Below are 25,235 nucleotides of genomic sequence, written 5' to 3'. Positions count from 1 at the left end.
CAATTGGGTGCCTGCCACGCCTTCTCCCACCACACCAGCTCGCGGGAGACCTTGAAAGACTCCCCAGAGCTGGTGTGGCGGGAGGGAGGGGTTCGGGGTTGGGGGGTGCTAATGGCAGGGTGCCCCGTGCGGCCGACCAGGCCCGCTGTGCCCCAAGGCGGCTCTGACCGGAAGACAGAAAGAAAAACACAATGCTTACTGAAGGAAACAATGAAGGAAGGTGATTTAGAGGGTATTCTGAGAAAATCTCGGAAAACAAATGCCGAGTGCGCGTTCACTGCACATTCCGCGGTTACAAAAATACTGAATCCGATTTTACCAAATGTTTGGTAGATCTATTTAGAGCATTGACATTTTTATACCACTTTATTTACTCATTGAACTTAATTTGGCAATGCTTATCCAACTTACTATCTCAATACGTAATCAGTATTACAGTGTATATATACACTGTGGATATGGCAGTTGGTACACCACTAGAGTTGGCAGGGAGCATACTATTCAGACCTTGCATTGAGGATTAGCGTACAATGGGCAGACCCCAAAGAGCCAACATTAAGTATACACAGAGTTGGAAGTGAGTATACCTCCAAATCAGAGGGTATGCCCCCAAGAGTTGCCACTTCAGATCTGGCAGTAGGCACGCCCCATACAGCTGGCAGGGGTTATGCCGCACAGAGCCGTCATTGAATGCAAGTTCAGAGCTATCGGTAGGGGAAATCTTAAGAGCTGGCAGTGGGTTAAACCAAATGGTGGAAGTGGGTATACATTTCTACGCGGTAACGAGTTATTGCTTGCTAAATAGTTATTGGGTTATTCAAGGAGTCTCTCCTCTTCAACACATGGGCCATCACGTCGCCCTTGCGCCACCTGACGTTACTGGTTTGCACACACACCCTTTTCAAGGAGCAAAGAAGCCAAGGAACATGAATATTCCGGGGCAGCAAGGCAAGACTGTGCAGCATGTATACATTCACTTTTACCAGCTGATGACCATCAGGTCTGAGTCTGCCTCCCGCCCCCAACCATCCCTAGCTGCTGCTCACAAGTCTCCTTGAGCCTTCTGTTTGTACTCACTGCTTGCTGCATCGAAAGATTTGAACTTCACAGGCTCCACATAGTTCACCAAGGTGGACATCTCCTCTGTAGCGTTGACTTCACTGCTCGCTGTGCCCTGCACGAGAAAAGACATCAGTGGGTGAGGTACACAACGTTTTTTATTTTTTTTTTCTTAATATAGGTTTTATTCGTTTTTGGTACAGCAAGTAAAACATTTCACAGCACTGCTACATGCAGCGTCCACAATTGTCTCGACGTATCGGATCCAACTACACAATCCACCAACCCTCCTCTCCCCCGCACCCCCTCCCAAGTTCCCCCCCCTCCCTTTTTTTTTTAACTAGCGATACCAATGTCCTCTCACAGCCGTATCCCTTTCATGCCTGAATCCTCTCATTCACTCTATCTGGGTCTCTTCCTGCCGCCTTTATCTCGACTCCCCGTCAAACAAGGTGTGTAATAACGCCTCCCATTACATGACCCCTGTTGTGGATTCCTCCCGACTGCCTCCCACCGCCCCCTTCCATGCCGCTGTTTCAGCCAACGCTCATTTTGTCAAGTCCAACCACCACCCTTCCACAATTGGGCCCTTAGGAGACTTCATGTCATGGTAATCCTGCGTTTGGCTAGAATATATGCCAGATCCTTCAATTTACTAATATGCTTGGCTCTCTTGGGGTGCGAGAAACGACCCAACAGGCATGCCCCCAGTGAACAAGCATCCAATCGCACCCCCCTCTCCAATCTAGCCGCCACCTCTTGCCAATATTGCTCCATTACTGGGCACGTTCAAAACATATGGAATATCCCCGCATCTACCGCCCGCACCTAGGGCACACCTTCTCCCCAGCGCCAGGAAACCTAGAGATCCTCTGAGTTGTCATGTATGCTCTGTGCATAATCAACAGTTGTATAAGCTGCAGACTCGAATTCCGTGACACTTTGTGGTATCTCAGTACCACCTCCCATTGTGCTTCAGTAAAACGTGTTCCCAAGTCTCGCTCCAATTTGCTCCATATTGTCAGGAGGGATAGGGGTCGAATAGTTAATAAAAAGTCATATAATCGAGATATCATGTGCCCTCCCTCCGATACATCGTACAAAGTGTCCACTATGTAATGTTTCTCCTGTAATTCGTTATGCGCAGGCCAGCAACATAGAATCTCCTGTTTGATTATGCCATGTAATAAGTATTGGCCTGCGTGCAATCCTGTGCGTTCCGCCAACTCTGAAAAAGGTATGAAGGAGGTGTTGTGCAATAAGTCGCCTATTGTGGCAACCCTGTGTGATTCCCAGTGCGCACGTTTACCCAGCCTTGCCTGTGCTGTGGATGCTACCAGCGAGACCAGGGGGACCTGTACCGAGAACGGGTCCGTAAGCCCTACCGTTGCCAGTGCTCTCTCCCACATCTTCACCTCCAGGGACACCAAGTGCGACCATTGCCCTCCCCGGGGCTTTACGAGCCATATTAATTCCTTTAGATAGTCACGTGCCCCGATGGGTTGCAACATTTGTGTGTCTGGCGGGGGATCATCTGCTAGCCAGTCCACCGCAAATTGCAGCTGCCCCGCTATGTAATAGAGCTCAAAATTGGGGATCCTGATGCCTCCCTCCTCATATGGCCTGTGCAGTGTTGTCAACACTATCCTATTCCTCCCATTAAACCACAGAAAGCCGCTACAAATGCTGACCAGTGTGTTAAAAAAAGATTTTGGTATATAGGATGGGACATTTACTAACAAATGTAACAGTCTAGGGAGTACCACCATTTTTATCAGGACCGCCATCCCCATCATCGATAGTGGCAGGTTAGCCCATAACATAGAGCTTCTGATGCCCCCTAGGGCATTCAGCGGGTTGTGTGTGTGTTCTTTGGCTGGCACATGGTATAAATTGACCCCCAGGTACCTAAACGTAGGAGTCTTCCACTGCAGGGCCAGGACAGGCAGTGTTTCTGATCCGTCCTGTGCCACCCCCCTATTGGAAACCAGGCTGATTTGTCTCTGCTGATCGTTATCCCAGACAGATTCGCGAATAGCGCCAAAGTCTCCAGTAGTATCTCCAGGTGGTCTTCTGGATTCTTAATGTATAGTAATGTATCATCAGCGTACAGCGATATCAGATGTCTGGCCCCATCCATCTCCATACCTGCCTCTATGTATTGCGCGCTAAGAATGGGTTCCATGGCTAGGATGTACAGCTCCTGGGACAGTGGGCAGCCTGGTCTTGTTCCTTTTTCCAATTCCCATGCCAACGAGATGCACCTACCTGTCTTCACCCTTGCCATCCATCTTGTATACATCAGTTGGACCCACGTAATATACGTTTGTCCAAACTCAAAGGACCGCATAGAGCCAGTCCCATTTTACAGAGTCAAATGCCTTCACCGCGTCTAGCGTAGCAATGGCTCTGGGAGTCTCCCAAGATGATGTGCTGTCTGTCACAGAATATAACCTCCTCAGGTTCCAGGCCAGGTTGCGGCCCAGGACGTAGCCGGTTTGATCCGGGTGTATCAGGGTGTGTATCACTTGCTTCAGCTTGTTCGCTAGTATAGACCTCAATATCTTATTATACTGATGAGGTACACAAAGTTATGAGGAGAGGGGGTATACACCATTGAAGAACCCATTGCTTCCAACCAAATAAGACAATTCACTGAAAAACACCCAAACCACCAAAGAATAACACAACCAAAGACCCCCTTGCCTGAAAGAAACAGGAGACCCTCTCAACCCAAGGAGATACCCGACCCATAAGCAATCCTTCATTCATCCAGTCCATCTACAGCCACAGTTCTTTTTTTACTGGTCTGGAACGATGGTCTGGGGGGTTGCCTAGAGCAATGCCAGAGGTTAAGATTAATTCGAAACCTTCTAGTCATCACCTTTTTTTTTACTGGAACATAAAAACCTTTTAAGTCACCGGTAAAGGTGAAAAACAGAGTATTTTGGTTTGGGCCAGTGAGAGCTCATTAACATCTATGGACGGGTAAAGGGCTTGGCGGGAGAGCGAACCGACTCATGGGTGGGCGACAACCTCCAAAAGCGTCTAAGATGCAAGGTATGCTAGAAAAGAGGATCCACCTTAATTGTCCCACTGATTTTCAGGCAAAACGTATGTAGCTGTATGACCTGGTGGCAGTTTACAATAAGAGCGTGTATTCCATTAGAAGGACTGGCCAGACAGCTGCATAGATGGTAGCTCTTCACTTCAAAAAAATGTTTTAAAAAAACAACAAAAAAACTCTTGACCCTACGATAACCAACAACTAAAGGCCTATCGCAACAGTCGTCTTCCTATTAAAAATGCTCCATAGAGCAGCTTATGTTCAAATCCAACGCCATCTGGAATCAAACCACATCCTAGGAGTCCTCAGTCTGGCTTCGCCCCAGGCCATGATACTGAGTCAGCGCTGCTTGATCTTAAGAACCAGATGGATGAGATCAGGGATGAGGGAAAACTGGCCCTCTTCCTTCTACCAGACCCTTCCGCAGCCTTTGACATGGACCACAACATTCTATGCCACCACCTCACATCCACAGCTTCTTTCTCCCCACAAGCAACCTCCTGGATAGCCTCCTTCCTAAAAGAGCGTAAAGAAGGTTTTCACCGAAAACACATGTGCTGCACCCTCCCCCACTAGATGCGGTGTACTCCAAGGGCTGTGCGTCTCGCCAACACCCAAATTCTCCTCCCTCTGTCTGGCATGTACATCACAGATGCAACCTCACTGAAATCTGCCTACGCCACCATCCAACCCTGGATGGCGACCAATGGCCTATGTCTCAATGACGAAAAGACCAAACTTCTCCTCGTAAGACCCCCCTCCAAGTTAAAACAATTCAGTCCAAGAAGCCTTGCCTTTTATGCAGATTTCTCCCATGCATGCACAGCCTAGCTGTCACTAACACAGCAGGGTGGCTGTGCTGCAACGACAGCCAGCCAGCCAATCAGGAATGGGTGCATTCAGGTTACCAAGGAGATTAAGGACAGGGAAGTTTTGGGCACCTCCCTCACTTAGTGACCTGCCAGACACACTCGAGCCAGAGGTGGGTTTCAGCACTGAAGCGCGCCAAAGGCAAAGCCAATTAAAGGGTTAAATCCGGTTTGGTGCGCAGAGTAAAACCCAAGAAAGACCTCACAAACAAGAAATGGCGAAAAAAAGAAGACCGGGCCCTTTTGACATAATGGTCACCCATGGGTGCAATACTGCAGCTGAGGATTCAGCCTGCGGTAAAAAAGCACAATGATAGGAAAATTAAACCGCTGCCACCAGCCATTTAAAGTAGTGAGGTTAACATAAAAAATGTTACATGAGTAAGTAAGAAAGAGGGCTACTAAGTAACCCCCAGCACTCCACATAAAATGGTGTGTGCTGGACCTACAAAGAGAAAAGGTAAGTAAAGCCAATTTCACTTCACTATTCTTGGGAACTGTAGTTCACCCAAGAAAAGGTATTTAAACCTTAAGAGAAATCTAAAGGATTTCTCTGTGACACTGCACTGAAGGTGCTGTGTGTCACCATACAAAAAGTAGATGCCTATGGAGTTTGTCAGTCTCCAAAAATAAAGGAAACACATAATCCAAATCTGATCAAAATACATGAGTGTGTGAGAAAAAAGGCTCACTCGCTCCAGGGTGAAAATTAAAAAGTCCAGCAAGAGAGCTGGGGGTTTCTAAGGTTGAAGGGAATTCACACAGAAATGAGAATTCTTGCCAACATGGACTTATTAGGTAATAGGGGGCCCTGTCCTAGGTTGATCTGTAAGGTGTTCTAGTTCATTTACTTGCCTTTCTTACTAGTTTTGAATCTACAGTTTTTCTGATTCTCCGTTGCTTTACCAAACAGTTATTTACAGTGTTGCTTCTACCTGTACCAACTATTACATAACTGTGTCTAAGGGTAAGTGTTGGTGATCTACAAGTAGACCCCCAAATGGTAAATGTATGTATGCATGTATATCATAGTAGTTGTGTGATAATACTTAACTGAAGGTTTCACTGCTTACAGTGCATCTTAAAGGCCTGATAAATAATTGCATATTTTTGTACTTCGTCTATTGGAGTGCTCTGTGTGTGCCTCGTTGCAGCCCTAGACCACTCTCACCCCCTCCCCCCCCCCGCCCCCCCCCCCCCCCCCGAGTCTAAGCTGTACTGCTCTGCTACACTACCTTGACAGGGTTTGGCTAGACTTCAGTGCCTTTCCTGTTCCCCATAATAGGGTGGCCTCTCAGAATCCACCCGCAGGGTTGATGCTGAAACTCCATGTTAAAACCTGGTCTAGTCCATCCTCCTCCTTCCAAAGCAGAAGAAAAGCCTGAGATTTATCCAAGGCAATGAACCCCTCTTGGGGGCCTTTGTTTCACCTCCGGGCTAAGTGATAAGAAACCCATTGATGGTATTCATGCACTCTATAAAAAAGCAATACCTTTAAATAGAACAGACCTAGAAATTAATATGAGCAGTTAACTGTAGTTGAGGAAGGAGGTTGGCATGGGTGGTATGCGTAAATCATTCCCAGCTGAACCTATTATTCCAACAGCACAGACCCTATGATGCAATGATCCTCACTTTGGTCAGTGTGACTGTCTGAACCCGGCTTTGTTTTGACCTACCTGCATGCTTACGGTGGCTCAAATAACAAAACAACAAAAAGCATCTTGCAGTATATTTGGCCCCACAACTCCATGAGGGACAGCCATCTTTAACGCAGACTTGCATCTGTGCAGATTTGCCCATCAGGCAATCCCCATCTGCAAACAACTCTGCTGCAGGGTAATTTTGGGTGATTAGGAAAATGTCATCGGGCTTCTGAGCAGGGTAGCCTGCATGTACTGCCAGCTGTACTTGGCTAAATGGTTGATGGCAATATTTGAGCTTCACGTTATGTATTTTTTGAATATGTGATTTTTTAAAATGTTAAAAGCTTAAATAAAAAATAACTGGCTAAAAATATAGGGTGTAGAAACATTGCAAAATCACTGAACAAAGCAATGTTATGTCTAAAAGTAAAGATAAGGAATAGCAACACTTTAGAATGGTCTTCCACATCCACTAAGGAAGCTAGAATCGCCGACAGGCTTTAGAAAGCAACTAAAGAAAGATTTATTTGAATAATGTTATGTCAATGATGACGGTCCATCTAATTCAGATAAGATCTGTGCCTAGATGTGGCTTGCTGCTTGGTTCCCCAGGGATATGCGCAATACAAATCTAAGTCCTTCATCGACCCTCCTTCTCAAACATCACATATAAAATAAATCCCTGGAATTAACCAGGGATGTCAATATACCTTATTATCGTGTGTGATTGGTTTGTTGACCCAGAGAAAAGCAAACCCATTAAGCAGTGGAGTACAGTGCACAGTAGTCACACACCTTCAAAATGACACTAAGCAAGGGGGCGAGGGGTAAGCAGCAATGTGTTAAGTCTCTGCCTCTCCATCGAGAGCACACCTATCAGTGAATTGGGCTTACGCATTCCTTTCATCTTGGCCTATTCACGGTCACCGATGTTGCACTCATTTATTCAATAATAGATGCCAAAATTCCTTGTGATAATTCTAGATGTTGGAAAATCCAAATCCACTCGTGGAAGTGTCTCCTAATTAAAAGCTGTAACCCAATCTTGGTCTTCTTACTCTATCCCCACAAGAGAACCTAAAGTCTAATAGACCACCTTTACGGCGCACCTAAGATGTATAGCAATTTAGGTCAAACTACCTTAGTTACCCTAGCCAGAGCGCTAGAAGAGGTTTCCACCTTGTAGTGTCTTCTTCCACACGCTCGATAAGATTCTCCATAACATGAACCAGGAGGGGTTGACCTACCCCCTGTAAAGTTTCAAAATCCAAATATTTAAAATCCATACTAGACCATTTTAAATTGCATTCCTAAAAGTGCTCTCTAAAGCAATGCGCCTTTTTTAGTAAAACGAGGATCTCCGATTAATGTTGTGGCCGGACATCCCATCATATTCCTGTAACAAATTAAAAGTAGAAAGTCCCTCTCATATCAAAGCGTGTTGAACCTATCTGGACCAGAGGAAATCCCTTTAACACTAACATAGTGCCCAACTTCAAACAAGAGAGGTTCTAAAGTAATAGGCACCCCTGCTGTGTGCCTCATGCATTATAAACTTGCTAAATTGAATACCATTGGCCGAAATGACTGCCTTTGCATCACCATGGGACCATAAACCTAGGAAATTACACGTCACCATTAGGTTCTACAAATATTCTTAGCATATCAGCATCATATCAACATCAATAAAAGATAGCAGCAGAAATATCCTGCTTCAGATGCAAAGGGAAAACAGATCCATCATATGTCGAATAGGACTATTCTCATGGATTTCTTTAAAACAGCTAATTTGAGCTGGACGAATATATATAATTTTCCAGATGAAATGAAAAAAATGTGCGCGTGGATTTTGACATCTGTATGGCAAATCTGTATGGAAAATGGCCTAGATTTGCCACAGTGAGAAAAATCATTGATTGGCTTGGAATCTAGGAACTCGGGTCTGGCCTCTTTCGGGACAGAAATGACCAGTGTTCCAAGAAAATATTATAGACGCTTCAAAATAAATGCATCAAAGCTCCAGTGAATTACTTAAGAAAACTTGGGAGGAAAAGGCGAAGATGCCTTCACATCGTACACCTTTCCCAGGTCCATGTGAATCATGTTTCTAGTTCTTATACACTCCCTTTTTTAATCTAATTTCCTAGACACTTCACCTGTTCCCAGTAAAGCTACTTGAGGCAAAACAGTGTCCTTTCTCTTCATGAATCATGGAACAAGCTCAGCCTTAATGACCTGAATACAATCTCTGTCCAGCTGTGAGCCAGCAACAATTTACTTCTCTGCCACCCAAGGTTTTTTCAGATGAACTTAGATAGAGCGGTTGTGCTCCTCCCTTGCATGTAAAGCATAAGAAATTGTCACACACTGACATTCCCTTAAAGTTGATCCCCTAACACAAACACCATTGAGACAGCGTCATTCTCCATAAAGACTTGATTTCAAATCCCAATCACTCAACAAAAATCTTATCCTGCATTTGAACCGCCATTGCCTCTTTTGTCACCGTGATCTCTTCGGTGTAGCCATTATGTGATACCCTCATGATCTGATGTAGCTATTTCTCCATTTTCCAATCTGCTAACCATGATCTAATAATTTCTTGGACCTGTGGAAATAATGCGTGAGTAAGTGCAGTAGACGGGAGAGGACTGAGGGCCCTGATGACTCAGTGGTTACAGTTTACCAAGAAGAAATCAATCTGAAACAGAGTGTAGGTTTGGGACCTGTTCGAGTAAAACTTAAGTCATTCCAGGCATTCTACGACTGGTTTGGGTGCCAGAGGTAATGGGAAGGAAATCTCACCCCATTAATGGTCTCAGATGTTCGACACAATACATTCCAGCAGAATTGCGACTCAACCAGAAAACCTACCCCACCAAAGAACCCTCAAGCAACCAAACAACCCAAGCCAGCAAACAACCCAACTGGCAAAGGAATCAAAACATGCCAGAGACCCGTTCCTACAAAAGAAGTAGATAAATATCCCCACCAGAGAACCCACAAACCAAAAAACCTGCACAGCAACAGAAAACCTACACCAGGGAAGCGCCATTCCACCAAAGAAACCGCCCTTCCAATAAATAACCCCTCAACCAAAGAGGTTCACCCTACAGAATTATCCCAAAAGAAACTATTCAACCAAAGAATGTCTCAAAGAAGACACCCCAATGAATAATGTACTCCATTGAAAGACTTATCCGTCCAACGACCCAGTCAGCAACAAAACCCAGGTCAGTGAACAGCTGTCTCTACTCAATAACCCACTAAACAAGTAGTCCACCAACAAACCCACTGCACTAGATTACAGACGCCAGCAGAGACTGCCACCAGGAAACTTAGATCACTGATGAACCTACTCTACCAAACCAACGTGCCTAAGATTCAATACTGCCCAAAAGAACTGCATTGTCAAAATAACACCCCCAAAAGAAACCATGCTGCCAAAGAAACAAACCTACCAGACAAAGTATACTGCCAAAGAACCTCCTATAGCTCATCCAGTATAGGAACCAACCATGGCAAAGAACACCATCCTTATGAAGGTTACCAATCCACCACAACATACACCCCGTACCTCCTTTGGGTAACCAAGCCTTTGTAAGAAACTAGGAGATCTTGATGGAAAACAAAGGTGTCCTTTTGGCAATAGCATCATCCAAGCCCGTTCCCTCTCATCACTCCTTAGCCTCTTCTAATTCCATTCCCCTCACTCAATTCCCTGGCTCCCTTTCTCTTCACCCTACTTCTTTTTCCTTTGCCCACTCTCATCCCCTTCACAGCAGTGCTTTCGTTTGACCTCATTCACCTTTTTCTGACTCAATGTCCATTTGCCTTATTCCTTCTCCTTCATCTTACTGCCTTTCCTTTTACCTCACTATCTTCAATTTTGCCTCAATTTTCATTCGCCTCACCTCAGGCAATAATAAGCAAACAATTCTTACCTCATCTGTGGTGTGTTTCTTGAGCTCCAGCTGCTGCTGCTCCTCTTCTTCCTCTTCATCACTTTCAGCTTCCCGATCTGTACAAAGAGTGGGGTGTTGGGTGGTAAAGTTGAGGTTCATGATGTGTTAAGAATATAGTAAAAACAGAACACAAATATCACCCTGTGAAAGTCCATTAAACAACCTTGTTAGGATTTGGGACTGAAACACAACTGATCACCAAGTACAAGACTCCCCAAGAATTAACAGGAGCGGGATACCACTGTACTTACTCAACATCCACAAAATTATTATAAATGGGCATGGTCAGGCATTGTAGCTGAATGTGATCCGATAACCATATTTTTAATCTCACCAATGGACTTCCTTGGCTCCAACTTGGCTAGCTTGTCGGGCAACTTTTCTTCTCCATTTGACAGAATTTGGCTGGAGTCGGTCTGGTCGGTGAAGGATGACCCTAAACAGAAGAACAGTACATTCATGTTTTCAGCCACATGAGTCACAATGTGCATACAGCTAGTGTAAGCATATGTAACATTTTCTCTATCCATCCCTCTCCCCTATTAGCTCCTACCATAAGACAAAAATGAATAGGCCTAGAATCAATCATCACCTGGTATAGCGCTCACAGAAAGTAATTAAGGTCTACAATCTGTCATTTGCTACTCCAGAAAACGTGACAGCTCTGTGGCCAGCAGAATAGTGTAATTATCAAACCAGACAGACATTTACATTTGAAGAGGCGTTTGGTCACTTTTATAGTGAGAGAGTGGATTTCTTTTGTCACGTCTTACTGTCCCTTCCTAGGTGCTCACTTGCTAGCTGCCACTGCCTTAGTTCAAAGTTTCATGTGATCTTACAATAATTTATAAATTTGCATTTATTTAGCGCTACGAACCCTCAGGCATCTGAGCGCTGCTTATTATTTTTATTTATTTGACTTGTATTCAGGTAAAACCTGTAATTTTATCAAAAGGTGCATTCAGCTCTCTGTTCAGAAAATTCAAGAGTTTCATCTCAGGTTTCTCCGGAAAAAGGCTTCCCACAGATCAAACTGGTTGTACGCAGTGTAACAGAGAGGCCCAGAAGACATCTGTCTGTTTGGGCTACATAACTCACTGCGTTGAAGTAGCATCCGTGCGTGAGGCCTCGTGGATCTGTTTGAAAGCCAATTCGATTAGGTTAGCCATAGCCACCGTCCACCTTGTGGGTTCTCCAGAAATCAGTACATTCCACAAGTAGTCTTCATGGATCATCCATGGGTTCGTGATCAGCGGCAAAATGTAAGTAGTTCTGTTTTTTTCAGTGATGGGACAATTGAGTACCAAATGTCTGAGGGTTTCTACCCTCTCCGTATTTTTGCATAGTCGACAGGTCTGATTTTCCACCACACCTCGAATTGCGAGGATTTCTTTAGTCAGGTGTACATTTAATCTCGCTTTCATAAACAAGAATTTTTTTTTCTCTGGAAATTTGCTGACATAATTCATTGGGACTTTTGGTTTGATAAACGTGGGAGGAAGGTGGCGTAAAAGTATGTTATCTGCTGCTGTCTGTATTGTTTTAATCCAGTCCATTTCTTCGAGTTTACGTTTGATTTTATCAGCGTTTTCTTCTAAATCTGTTTCTGTGCACAGTATATCTGACAACCTTTCTTTTCTGATTTTGGCCCACTTTTTAAATGCAATGCAGTTACCGTTTTCCAATTCTTCTTTGATTAATGAATAAATGGGAAGGGAATCAGCCAAAATAATTTTTATAAATAGTATCATTGCGCTGAAGTCAATAGTCGAGGCTAGCGAGACTAGTCCTAGTTCCCTTTGGATAGCCGCCATTGAGGTCGATTTTGGGAGCCCCAGGACGGCTTTCCAGACCAAACCTTCCATTTTGACCCATATCGTCTGGGGAATACAGAGTGAGGCCTCCATTCCAAAAGCCAGCGTCGGAACAAGTTTCATTTTGTAGAAGTTAATAGCTGGGCTTAGCGAAAATTTGCCAAACTTCCTATCAAGGGTTCTCATTTGCGCTGTCAATCGTTTCGCTTTTTCCCAGAGTACTGCTTGCATTGCCTGGTCCGTTGATGAGTTGTCTAATTCAAACCCGAAGTATCTGATGTTTTTGACTTTTTCAATTTTGATGTCGTCTAAGTGCCACGACTCCATGTTTGCGGATTTTTTCGGGTTTTTCTCAAATATCAATTTTTTGTTTTGTTTATCTCCAGGTGATTTTCTTCGATGTATTTTGCCAGATTTGTTAACTTACGCTGAAGCCCCACTTTGGTTTGGTCGATCAGGACTACATCGTCTGCATATAAAAGACGAGGGATGATGGATTTTCCTATTTTTGGTGGAAACATCCTGATCTTTTCTTCCGAGTACTGCAAGTCTCCCAGGAATGCGATAGAGAGCGGGCGCAAGAGGGCAACCCTGTTTAACTCCCCTTTTCACCTGGATCTCATCTGATAGATTTCCCTGTTGATTTAGCTTCACTCTTACGGCTGTGTGTCAGTGAAGCGCTCTGAGAGGGTCAAGCACAGATTGGGGACACTCCCAGGCTTTGAGTTTTTTCCATAGCAAATTCCTGTCTATTTTGTCAAACGATTTTGACAAATCTACAAAAGACAGATCGATCTTCGGTGCCCCTTCTTTTACTTTTGCTTTAAAGATGTTAACTATCAGGATGTTAATTGCTGTGGTGCCATTTTTTTTAAAGCCAGTTTGTAGGATGTCTTTGCACTTGGCCGTTTTTTCCCATGTTCTCAGGTGGTCCAGAATGAGAGAGGAAAAAAATCTTACCTATAATGTCCAACAATGCGATTGGCCTGTAACTTACAGGGTCTTCCCGACTGCCCTTCTTGTAAATAGGGACAATGATAGCTTTCTGCCAAGTCTCTGGGATTAGATGAGTTCTTTCGCATTCCTCAAAGATCATTCCAATCAATTCTGACCATTCTTTTGGAAATTGCTTAAGAATGATGTTAGTTAAGCCGTCCGGTCCCGGGGCTCTAGATGTTTTCAGATTTCTGATTTTTACTTCAATATCTTCAGGGTTCGATATTGTCACCCAAACCGGGTTGGTGGTTCTTTCAGACACCCCTACAGATTTCTTAGGTTCTTCAAACTCCCTCGAAAAGTACTCGATCCATTTCGCTTCTGAGACTACGTTTGTTGGAGCTAAGTTTGATGTGAGATTGCTGTTTTTAATTAGTGACCAAAAGTCAGTAGATTTGTTGGTTACCAATCTTCTCATCATTTCTTCCGCATCCAGTTGGTACTGCCATGCTCTTCTTTGCTTCCGCCAACCAGCATATCTTTTCACTTCACATTGCCATGCCGACCAGTTTTGTTCCATATTGGATTTCTTTGCCATTCTTTTTAGTTGTCGCCCTAGTTTCCTTTGTTCTACCAGCTCTTTGTTATATGCATGAATGGGGTGCGTTTGAACAGTCTGTCTGCCTCCTGTTGGTTTCTGGTAGGGCAAAAGAAGCGGGAGGTAGTTCGGTCTATCTTTAGCCTTACTTAGGTGATTAGCAGTTGTTTTTTCCTCCCAAGATGATTTAATTTTCAGGAGGTTTGCTTCAGTTAGACGTAACCGAGTTTGTTGGGCATTTGTTTCAACGGTGGCCATGTAGACTGCTTTTCTTGTTCTCCATCCTTGCCACATACATGTGAGTAAGTTGTGGTCGCTGTTATCCATTTTTAACACTTTGAAACTCACTATGTTTGCTGCAAGGGCGGTTGAGATGAAAATATAGTCCAAGGTCGCTTTCGAGGCCCCCCGTTGCCAGGTTGGGATATTCAGTTGGTTAGGGAAAAGGGATGCTATATTTTGTAGATTTCTTGAACTGGTGACTTTCATCCATGCTCTTCTGCGTTCTAGATTAGAATCTGTCCACAATCCCTGGTTTTCTTTATTACAATTGGCATTTAAGTCTCCGCATACCATGATCTCAATTTCATCAAACTCTTCATAGAGCTGATCAATGGTTGCACTCATTGTTGAACAAAAAGCTTTGGAGGTCGTTCGTTGAGGGTTCCAATAGCAATTTATAATTGCCAAACAGTTTCGTCGAGCACCCTTGCTCTTCTGGATTGGTGGGGACCATGTAGTCAGGATCACCAACATTTCGTATGATTCCTTCCATTTCTTCGGTGCTTCGAGTCCCAGGCCATTTTTAATGGCTGTTAACAGTCCCGACGATGGTCTTCCTAAGGTTCCCCTGATTGCTGCTGAGATTTCCAAACAGAATCCATACAACGTGGGTTTCTCCAACAGCCACTTCTCTTGAAGACATAGTATGTCAAAAGCACCTAGGTTCACGTCTCCCAGCGTTGTTAAATGGTTATGACTTCTGGTGTTCCAGGATCCTATGATATAATGGGCCTTGTCGGGCCGTTCCTCGGTGGTCGATGCCGTTCCAACATTCTCGAGGTCCAGCCCTGTTCGCTGCTATTTAGTACTTTTCTTCGCCCAGGTGAAGGTGGACCAGTCCCACAGGCCTCTCAAATGTCTGACGTCTGCTGTCTTTGCTGAAGTCTTCAAGTCGGAAGCTTTTGAGATGGAAATGCTCCCCGATTGTAGCTTGTCATCATCTTTTCCTCTTGATCTTTTCGATCTAATTTCATGGGGACGATAGTTGTAATCCAAGTCACGTCTTAGACGTAATTTTTTGCTTGCGTGGTTCCAGGCCTCAACCCGGTCGCATATTCCATCTCTTCGGCAGTGCTGGATCACTTCTCGAGCCGCTTCTTCATCCCTCGGCTTGTTCCATCGGTTATACGAATACAGTTCTTCTGTTTTTGAGTGGTAATGTGATTCGTGGTTTCTAGATTTTGATGTTTTTGAGTCTTGCTCCTCTCGGTGTGGCTTTTTTATTTCGGTCAGGCAAAATCCCATTGATGCCAATTCCTCAAAAGCTGATTTATCCATGTGGATAATACCCGCTGCTTTTACGTGTATATACGCTTTGGCTATTTTGTCCTTGTGGTATGGTTCAACCAACTCGAGATCCTCTGTCTTTACACACCTATGCGCTTTAGATTTGTTCATAATCTGAAGGATGGTCGGCCGGTTTAGAATTATATGTTCTTTTTTGAGGTCCTTTTGCTCGAGCTTAGAGGCGGGTCCGGCCATTTCTATTCATTTCCATTTTCCTCTTTCCACTTGAGGGGGACTGGACACCCGGGCTACTTCTGCCTCTTGGGCTCGCTCTTGGGAATTATGGTTTCTTTTCTTTCTGAGGTCCCCTGTTTGTCCCGCCGACATCCCCTTTTTTTTGAGGGATTCGCCCTTCGTTTCACGGTTTCCCATTTGTCACTATCCTCGATTGAGAGCCTTGTTTCTCCTGTGTTGTTTTTTGCTTCCGTGATTGTTTTGGCGGTGGTAGCGGACATTGGGTCATATTCACTACTGTCTGGTTGGTTTGTTTCCAAGTGTTGTGATAAATTCATAAGTGGAGAGTCTGTCAGGAAATCTTCCACCGTTCTTGGAGATCTTTGGGCGATACTCTTTGGGGGAATGTGGTCATCAAGAATTTGGATCTCATCCATCTCCCCCTTTGATTTCTTTAGAGTTAACACTGGTTGCCTTGTTGTTATTGTGGTGTCCAATGACAGTTTGCGAGGTGCAGTCGCTGCTGAATCTTTATTATTTTGAGGCGGATTTGCCTGACTCTTCTCCACAGTGCCCTCCAGGGCTTTGGTCACACTAGTACGCTTTTGTGATTGCACTTCAAGGGCCTTAACCACTTTCGTGGCATGTGGTGGTAAAGTGTTTCTAGTTTGTTGCGCCATACATTCCATTTTTCTTTCAAGGGCCTCGATTTTGCAGTTTTTTTGCTGAATACTTTTCTGATCTTCTACAGCCGTTATATAACTTTCTACATGGGACATTTTTGCGATCATATTGGAGAGGATTGCTGTATTGTCCTGGATCTCTTCTTTTATTGCTTCATACAATTTACAGAAGGGCCCTAAAACAATAGACATTGCTGACATGATTGCCATCATGTCTGGCTTCTTGTTAGAGGAGTCTTTATGGATGGCAGTTGCTATGTCACTTAGCCAGCCATTTTCTGGGGAGGATTGAATTTTCTCAGCTCTTTTAGGAGTATCCGAGATTAATGAGGCCTGGCAATCCATTGAGGAGCTTAGGTCCTGTTCCATTTGTGGTCGGCCTACCAAAACTCTTCGGGGTGTGCGTTGGAATTCCCCTTTTCTTACGGATGGTAGAGGCATAGTTTGCATCCCCGTGATGAAGTCAGGCTTCGTCCATGCAAGTCGCTGTTCTTTGTCGTCTTTTGCTTCGGACGACCTTTGAATTTCCTCCAACGGCTGACTTGGAGTAAGCTGGTCTCTACAAGCCTCTGTCCCACCATCGTTTTTGGTTTCTGGAATTTTTTGCACCCTGCTGTTGGGCGCCGCACTGTCATCATCTGGTGCTGAAAGGATCAGGGTACAGGAGTGTTTTGTTTGTCGGCTCGGGGGCTGGTCGTCGCCCCTATCCTTAGTCTGGGTTCCATTTTCACTCGCATCCGTTTTTTTTGCAATTCCTGGATCATCGGACTCTTTCTCTGCTAGTATGGTTTTTAGGGTTGGGGCTTCGTCCGTTTTCCTTAATTTCAACCCTGGCAGAATTTCTTGTGCAACTTCGAGCATCTCTGCATCTGACACCTCGGAGTCCACTGTTAATTTCCGCTTGTATCGTTGGGTAAAAAAAGCTTTTAAGGGACAGGATAGTAAAGGTGAAGGTAACTGGATGGCCGTGGGTCTTTCTTTTCATCACCTTTACTTCCTCTCTGCTCCTTTGCTTCGGCTCTTTTATGCCTCTTTTGGGTGGTTGAAATGAATTTGCCTTCTGGGATTTTGTCCCTTCTTCGTTTTGACTTTTTTCTTTCTTTGTTGATTTGGTACCGGCTTTAATAGCTCACCCTCTGTTTCCTTGTTTTGAGTCCTCCTGGTCGCTCACTGTGTTCACTTCCCCCACTATTGTACTCTCTGTGAAGACATCATCAAGCTCTCTTTCTGAGTCACTAGAGCTAATCTCGACGGACAACATGTTGTCCTTTACCAGGTTTTTAACAGCGAGTGTAGTTTTTAACCTATTGGTCTTGCTTTTTCAAATCTGGGACTTGACTTTTATATGAGGAATGTATCATCGCCTTAATGTTCAAGGTTTTCTGGACGAGGTCCGTACTATTTAAGGTTCCCACAGGCAAAGATGGTGCGTTTTCTTTCATTTCTTCAGATCCTGCCCTCGGTGGCTCAGTGTCCACAAAGGATCTGGCTGAGGCGTCGCGTTGAGGGGACTATCCTCAACCCTCTGATCTTTCCGGCCAACTCCCTCGGCGTTCCGGCTCCCCCGCTTACCCCACAGCCAAGGCCCCGCGATGGTCCAGACGCCGGCTGTCCTCCGACAGCCCTAGCGTCGCTACCACTCGTCTCCAGGACGGTACGCGGAGCCCCTGCTGCGGCGCTGCAAGGCGAGACAGGAACGCGGACGTCCGTGATGATGGGCTCCTTTGGAACGGTTGCGTCTGTAAAAACCTTGCACCGGCCAGTCCCCACCTCCTCCTCCTCCGCCACTCGGTGTATTCGCCCTCCATTCACCAAAGGCGGTGCAGAGTCGGAGTTGGGCAGCGACATTCCAGGAACACTCGCCGACGCCGAAACCCAGAATGCCGGTAAGCCAGTTATTGTCGATCTTGGTTGGGGCTTTACTATCGTTTTCTCTCTGGGGGCTCTCGTTTTTTCGGTACGGGTGTCCACAAAATCCCGGAGATCTTCAGCCTCCAACATAGGGTCGGCACCCTCTTTATTAAGTGGTGCTTTCAATTTCGGCTTTGACTTCGGCCGGACCACGCCATGTTCATCTGGCAGTTCAGGCTTCAAGCTGGAACTCCTGGCGTTTCCTGTTAGCGCTAATGGAGGTCGTACTTCTGTCTCCATCACGCTCTTACTTCGCGTCTGCAGCGGACTGCAGCAGACTGGCTCTCACCTCGGCTCTCAGCTCCGCTCACCGCTCCGCGGTGTTCTTGGATCAAATAACAAACTTCCTGCCAAAATGATGTGGATAGGCTACAGGACTGCAGCAGATTGGCTCTCACCTTGGCTCTCAGCTGCTTATTATTACCCACAGTGCGTGGTGCTCATTTATCGACCTCAGAAGGATGAAAGGCTGATTTTGGCCCTGCTGTGATTCAAACCTGCGTTGGCATGCTCTGCACTGATGTCAAGCAAGTGTGCTACTCGCTGTGCTATCTGACCGGCGGATCCGACTGATCGTAGGCTGATCAGTCTTGCCCAGTTAGTTGTACTAAATCGTTGGTCCATCTCAGCAGTTCCTCTGTACTCTGTTCTGGCTCCTTGTTCATAAGGCTCCAAAGAATGGGACTCAATTACAACGGCTCAGGACATGCCAGAAACTACTACTAGGGTCAACAGTGACATTTTTTTAATTAATTAATTTGGTGTTTTGGTTTGTAGAAAACCTTGCACTAATAAAACACAAATAAAATAATCAAAAACTCAAAATTGCCAAGATAATAAAAACGTGTCAGTCACTCATAAGCCATCTCCAAAAATGTTCTGTCTTGAGCATGGGTACATTGAATTAAAAAAAACTAAAAACAACTCTAATACATAAAACCCCAAATTCAACGAAAAGGTGTCACAGAAGAAACACCTTTACAAAAATGCAAATGACGAGATATCTTGAGGTGAGCTCCTAGCACTTCAATACATATACAATTAGAACAAAATCTCAAATGTTCTGTTAGATAAGAATTGGTGTGTGACTACACAAGACTTCTCTCTTGGTATTAGGTAACCCGCCTTTTAATATAGGCCTGTACTACACAAGTTGTTAGTGTGACTGAGCAGCCAGGCCCATCTTAAGAGGGGTAATGTGAGCTTTAGAGCTGTACAATTAAATCACTAAATACAGGTATCCTGGTAAACACTTTCACACAAAGTCATATAATGAATTATTTATTTATAAACAAAGATATGTAAAGCATTATTTAAGAAGCAGTAACTAGCTGTAACATGAATCGCAAATTAGGATTTCATTCAACAAATGAACAATAAAGCAGGTGAGTATGATATGATATGGCATTTATAACGCGCCTATACACAAGTGTTTCAAGGCGCGACGAGGCAAGGGGGGGAGGGGGAACAAAGGGAGGACAGACAACGATCTTACTAGGCCAGGTGTCATTCAGATCGCCCAAGTGCATGGGAAGGGGGAAAAAAGGAAGAGTTCAAGGGGGGAGAGGGAAAGTGCAGAACATGGGAAGTGGAATAAATAAGATAAATAAATAAAACACATTAAAAAAAACAGCAACAGGCAAGTGCAAGGAAGTGCGGACAAAGTGCTGGAAAGGGGACTGAAGGGGTACAGAAAAACATTCCCCAAGTGCAGGGGTTTCCAGGGAGGCAGTGCAGGTGGGCAGTTGACAGGGCCTGGGCCAGAGATCAGAAGGGTGGCCAGGTGATCAGTGGAATTTCAGTCAGGAGTTCAGCAAGGGAGGGGAGGAGAGAAAGCAGAAGCAAAGAGGAAGGCTTTGAGGTGTTTCCGGAACTGGAGGTGGTTCTCCTCGAGTTTCAGGGAGGCAGGAAGGCTGCTCCAGAGAGAGGCCCCTGCCGAAGAGAGTGATCTGCCACCAACTCGTTGCTTGGAGAAGCGACTGACCCTGAGGGAGTTGGAGGCAGATGAGCGAAGAGCTCGAGAAGGAAGGTATTTAGGAAGAGAGAGTTGAAGGTATTTCGGCCGCAGACCCCAGAAGTAATTCATTCGTGTGTTACACATTTTCCAGCACCCAGAGGTGATGTCATCTGAGGACGGTATAACACTTATTTTGTATCACCTTTGCAGTATTGAGTTATTAAAGGAGTGAACGGTTAAGGTTAGATTAGAACAGACTTATAGTCTATCAAAACAGTTTGATTCTCCCAGCATTAAAAGGGTTCAACAATTAAAGCCTGCAAGGGAACAAACACTGCCAAAGCCAATAGGTTCAGAATGAGGCCTTTAGGGAGCCAAGACAGACAATGGGCAAAGTCAAAGTTCTGATGCTCTTCTTAGAAAAATGTTGTTAAATACTCATTGTTCTAAAAGAAATCACAGCAACTCAAGAGGAGTCACCTTCAAGAAAGCACAAGCTGAAAGGCCAGTGCAAGTGAGTTGAGGGCAACAAAGACTAGGGTTAAATAGCACTCCCAAAGGTAGGATGCACCCCAAATGGCAAAAGGATAATATACTCAAAGCCCCACAGTAGCTGTGAACTGAGGAAGTTATTCCAGTTGGAAGCAATGCAGCAGACGCTTCTTCCTGGTCCTTGGTGGTGGTGACGAAAGGAAGGACGTCTGGTGGGCTCCTGCGGCAGCACTCGAGAGAGAGGGACTCTGCAGCAATGGATTTACGTTGATTCAGCGGCTCTTAGAAGTCCCTTGATCCCTTGGTCCTGGACTCTTGTGAGGGGACTCCGGATGCACATTTCCTGCTTTTGTGGGGTCCTCTGGATGTCTACAAAGTTTTGGCCGGTTTCGCACTTTGGAAGACAATGCACTCACAAAGATGGTTGAGGTACCCAGCGTATTGGGATTCTGCAAACTTTGAAAGTCGCAGCAAGTCGCGGGTTACGCCAACATAGTTTTTGTCTTGAGGCTAGTTGGTCCCATCAGCCTAGGGGAGAAAGTTCCTGCAAATGTATGTGATACGTCTTCTGTCTTGCTGACAACTTCCCCTGTGCTGTGAGGTGCAGACAGTGTGCCCCCCCCACCATGCCAGAGATGCTTCTGTAATTGTACGTTGTGGCGGAAGAGAAATTAGTGGTCTTCCTATACTCATGTTGCTTACGGACCACCACAGAAGACATTTGTTTACAGTTTATGAGACTACCACTCGATCGTCCCATTTGACTGTCTTTAGTGACCATCTTTCTGCCAGCCACTACATTATTATTCGCATTTTGAGGCATGCATGGGGTACTGAGGAAATGCATGATGCCATTATGCCTAGAGTCCACCGTTTTCTGAGTGTTGGCATCTGACCTGCTTTGAACAGGGGAGTGAGTGATTGTATAGCATGCAGTCTTTCTGGTGTTGGATGTGCTGTTGCCTTTTGTGTGTTTAGGACTGTCCCTAGGAATACCATTTCCTGGCTTGGGGCGATGCTCGACTTCTTTACGTTGATTGAGAACCCTAGGCTGTGCTGCAGGTTCACAATGTGCGATAGACACTTTTGTGCATCCCTTCCTGTTATTAACCAATCATCTAGGTAGGGGTACACTGGGATTGCCTTGCAGCGTAGCTCTGCTGCAACCACTGCTAGCTCTTTGGTGAATACACAAGGTGCTGGGGTAATTCCAACTTTGAATTGGCAGTGTTTGTTTAATATCTTGAATCTGAGATACTTTTGATGACCTTGCAACGTTAGAATATATGAAAGTATGCATCTTTCAAATCTAACGTTATGTAAATCCCTCCTTTAGGAGCTGTATGGCCTCTAAAGGGTTGTTATTCTGAATTTATGTGGTTTTATGTATTTATTAGCGGGTCTTAAGTCTAGCACTGGCCTCGTTTAAATCTTTTTGGGGGACCAGGAAGTAAACAGAGTATATTCCCGTGTTTACCTGGTTTCCTGGCACTTCTTTTATTGCTCCATTCAGGAAGAGTGCCTGTATTTCTTCTTGTAGGACCTTTAGGTGTTCCTGCAATATAGCCCTTGTTCTGGGTTGGTTGTGCAGTTTCTTTATTAGCTTGATGCAATAACCCTTCTTTACTTTGCTTACTACCCATTGTCTGAAGTTATCACCTTCCATGTGTGGATATATGATGCTTTGCGGCCCCCCTACTGGGGGTTGCATGGGAGGGGTGCACTACTGCATAGTCACTTTTCTTTGCAGCAGGGACAGAGCCTTAGAGGCTTGTCTTCTGCCATGTCTTCGTCCTCTACGAGGATGTTGTGTGGTCAAGTATCCTCTGGTCCCTTGGGTGTAAGTATCTTGATAAACTGGGATCTTGTTGTGTACTAGGATGCACTGTTGAATGGGAGTATGAGGGCTTGAAAGGACCATTTGCCTCTGGAAAGATCTGCCTGCTATTTGCCCTAGGCTCTAAAGGCGCTCATGTTTTCTTTTTTAGCCCTTTCTAGTGCATCATCCACTGCTGGGCCGAAAAGACAGTTGTCCTCTAGAAGTTTGTCCATTCGGTTGGCTTGTGTCTCGGGCCTGAAACCCAAGCTTCTGAGCAATGCATGCCTTTTTATAATGCTAGCTCCTGCTACTATTCTTCCCCTGTCTCTGTGACGTCTATGGTGTTTTTTATGATTGCATTTATTGAATTATTCCCCTCATCTATGATCATGAGCATAGCTGTTTCTGTGGGTTCTGCTACTGCTGGTGGGCTTCTCTGTCTTATGCCATCGGTCTCTAGAATATCTTGCCATGAGTGCAGTGGCGTTCAGAGGCGTAGACAGGGTAGGGCCTGAGCGGGCAAGGCCCATCCAAAATCTGTAAATGCCCACTCAGCAGCGCCGTGTGGGCATTTACAGATGTTAATGTCACTGTGGTGGGCCTAACTACATAAGCTTCAGACCCCACTTGTTAGACAATCCTGGCTACGCCTCTGGTGGCGTTGGTGATTCTGATATCATGAGGTGCTGATGTGGCAATCCGCCTCCCAAAGGAGTACTGTAAGGAACTCATGGTGGCAACAGTAAAGACAGACCCAAGTGATCACAGATCAAGGATATTTTTTAAACGGAATAATGGGTGAGAAAAACGAAACGCCGAATATAAACCTAAATCTTGGATGGGAGCAAGTTACGAATAATAATAAGGCAGTCCTAGTGGCATGTTGTCAAATAAAAAGGGCATATACTAAAATAAAACTATTGCCAATCCTTACAACGAAGCTACAAAATAGTGTGGGGCAATGTTCTCAAGAAAAGAAAGAAGTGTCACCAAATAAGTCAGGATGGTATGGCTGGGGTCTCCCTTGCCCACGTTTTTTTAGCGCGGGACAAGGCAGGACCTTTGAGCACAAGGTTACAGTTCCTTTCAATGATACCAGGCCCTTACGGGGCCAAGTAATTTTCATGCAAAAGTCTCTTGCCTGAAAAAGCCTGCTGTACCATAAACAAGCAAACAAAAGTTAATTTGGTAATTCTTTCACGTTGGGCAATTGCTATTTGCCCCTTGGATCCCCTCTGATCCTTTTTGCAATGTTAGCCTCCCTCAATCAGGTTCACTACTGTCTTTCACTCAAAAAAGCATCATTCAACAGTCTCAATGTCTTTCTAAACAACTATATATTGCGGACATCCCTGAGCCGTGTTCAGACTTGTTATTACAATGATCACGCGTATATCACAGTTCACCCTCAATTTGCAGGCATCGCTCTGTCGGGTTCACATAGTGTTAGGCAAGACTGTGTGCAGTACCCTTTGGGAGACTACAGCAACCTTGTCCTCCTGGCAATAGGTAACCCACCCTTTGGTGTAAGTCTGTACTACACAGGTTGGTAGTGTGGCTGAGCAGCCAGGCTTATCTCAAGAGGGGTCAATGTGAGCAGTAGGGTTTTTACACCGAGATTCACAGCGACACGTATTCAAATAAACTCTTACACTCAAGGTTTCTTGATTAAACAATTATTAATTTATTTGACAGTCAGTTATATGAGCCTTCTTCAGAAGGAAGAAAGACATGTAACACTTCAAAAATATACTTCAAAACACTCTTAGTTTCTCTAATCAGAGGATACCCATTGGGGGTGGCACACAGACACTTTCCTACACCCTCAGCTGACTTAAATAGCTAGGACACTGTGGACATTGATTTATCACTGGTACATTTAGAGCAATACTGATTTTGGTGCAATGGTTTGAAAGGGGAATAAAACAAAGGTTAGCAAATAATTCATGAACTGGTAAGTACTTCTTGAACCCTCCAATGCAAAGTAAATTAACCCTTTCCTGGAGGAAAGGTAAGCACAACGTCAGAGGTAAGAAGAGTCTCTCGGGGAGCCAGGACAGCCAATGTAAGTTGCCCAAAGTCTAGGGGAGCTGAAGATCTTCTTTGCAGGCAAGTAAAAGTCTTGCACAATGTTTTTAGAAACGTTTGTTGAAATAAAATCAATTGAGGCTTGTGAGGGGCAAAGCTGCAAGCAACTCTGCAAGGGAAACCAAGTCATGTATCAAGTGAGAACCAGTATGGCTACACAACAAGAGGTAAGTCCTCTTAACTTTAGAGTACCTCTGGTAAGAAGAAATGGTTCCAGCTGGCTTCTCTTCCTGTGTAGCTCTGCAGATCCTGTTGTTCCTGGGCCTCAGTCGTGGGGACAAGAGGGAGGACGTCTGGGGACTCCTGTACCACAACTTGAAGGTCAGAGGCAGCAATGGGCAGACTTGAATTCAGTTGCACTTTGCGGTTTCAGCTCCTCACGTCTATAGCAAAGAGCACCACTGCGGTCTCTCTGATACCACTCTGGACTTTCCTCACATCTGGGCTCCAGCACTCTGTTGAGGTGGCTCAGGTTTGGTCAGTCCTGCTTCAAGGGAGTCCGGACGATCTTCTTGGAGCTCTGGTACATCTTAAAAGTGATGCACTCGGTTTGGTGTTCCTCTCCCTGGAACTTCGGTTCCTGCAGTA

At 45.0% G+C, this 25,235-nt stretch overlaps 1 protein-coding gene across 1 annotated transcript in view; it reads right to left on the bottom strand.

Moving 5' to 3' along the window:
- PLCB3 (phospholipase C beta 3) overlaps nucleotides 1–25,235 on the bottom strand; it is an 869,107-nt gene that overhangs the window by 166,134 nt on the left and 677,738 nt on the right. The window contains exons 15-17 of the mRNA XM_069644864.1: nucleotides 10,941–11,042; nucleotides 10,586–10,662; nucleotides 1,078–1,174 (exon numbers count right to left, since the gene is read on the bottom strand). Of these exons, the coding sequence (XP_069500965.1) occupies nucleotides 1,078–1,174; nucleotides 10,586–10,662; nucleotides 10,941–11,042 (276 nt within the window). The remainder of the gene's footprint in view (nucleotides 1–1,077; nucleotides 1,175–10,585; nucleotides 10,663–10,940; nucleotides 11,043–25,235) is intronic.

Source organism: Ambystoma mexicanum, chromosome 2p (genome assembly GCF_040938575.1).
Source record: "Ambystoma mexicanum isolate Mex_15411 chromosome 2p, UKY_AmexF1_1, whole genome shotgun sequence".
Taxonomy (NCBI): Eukaryota; Metazoa; Chordata; class Amphibia; order Caudata; family Ambystomatidae; genus Ambystoma; species Ambystoma mexicanum.
This window is presented reverse-complemented; position numbering and strand designations above follow the sequence as displayed.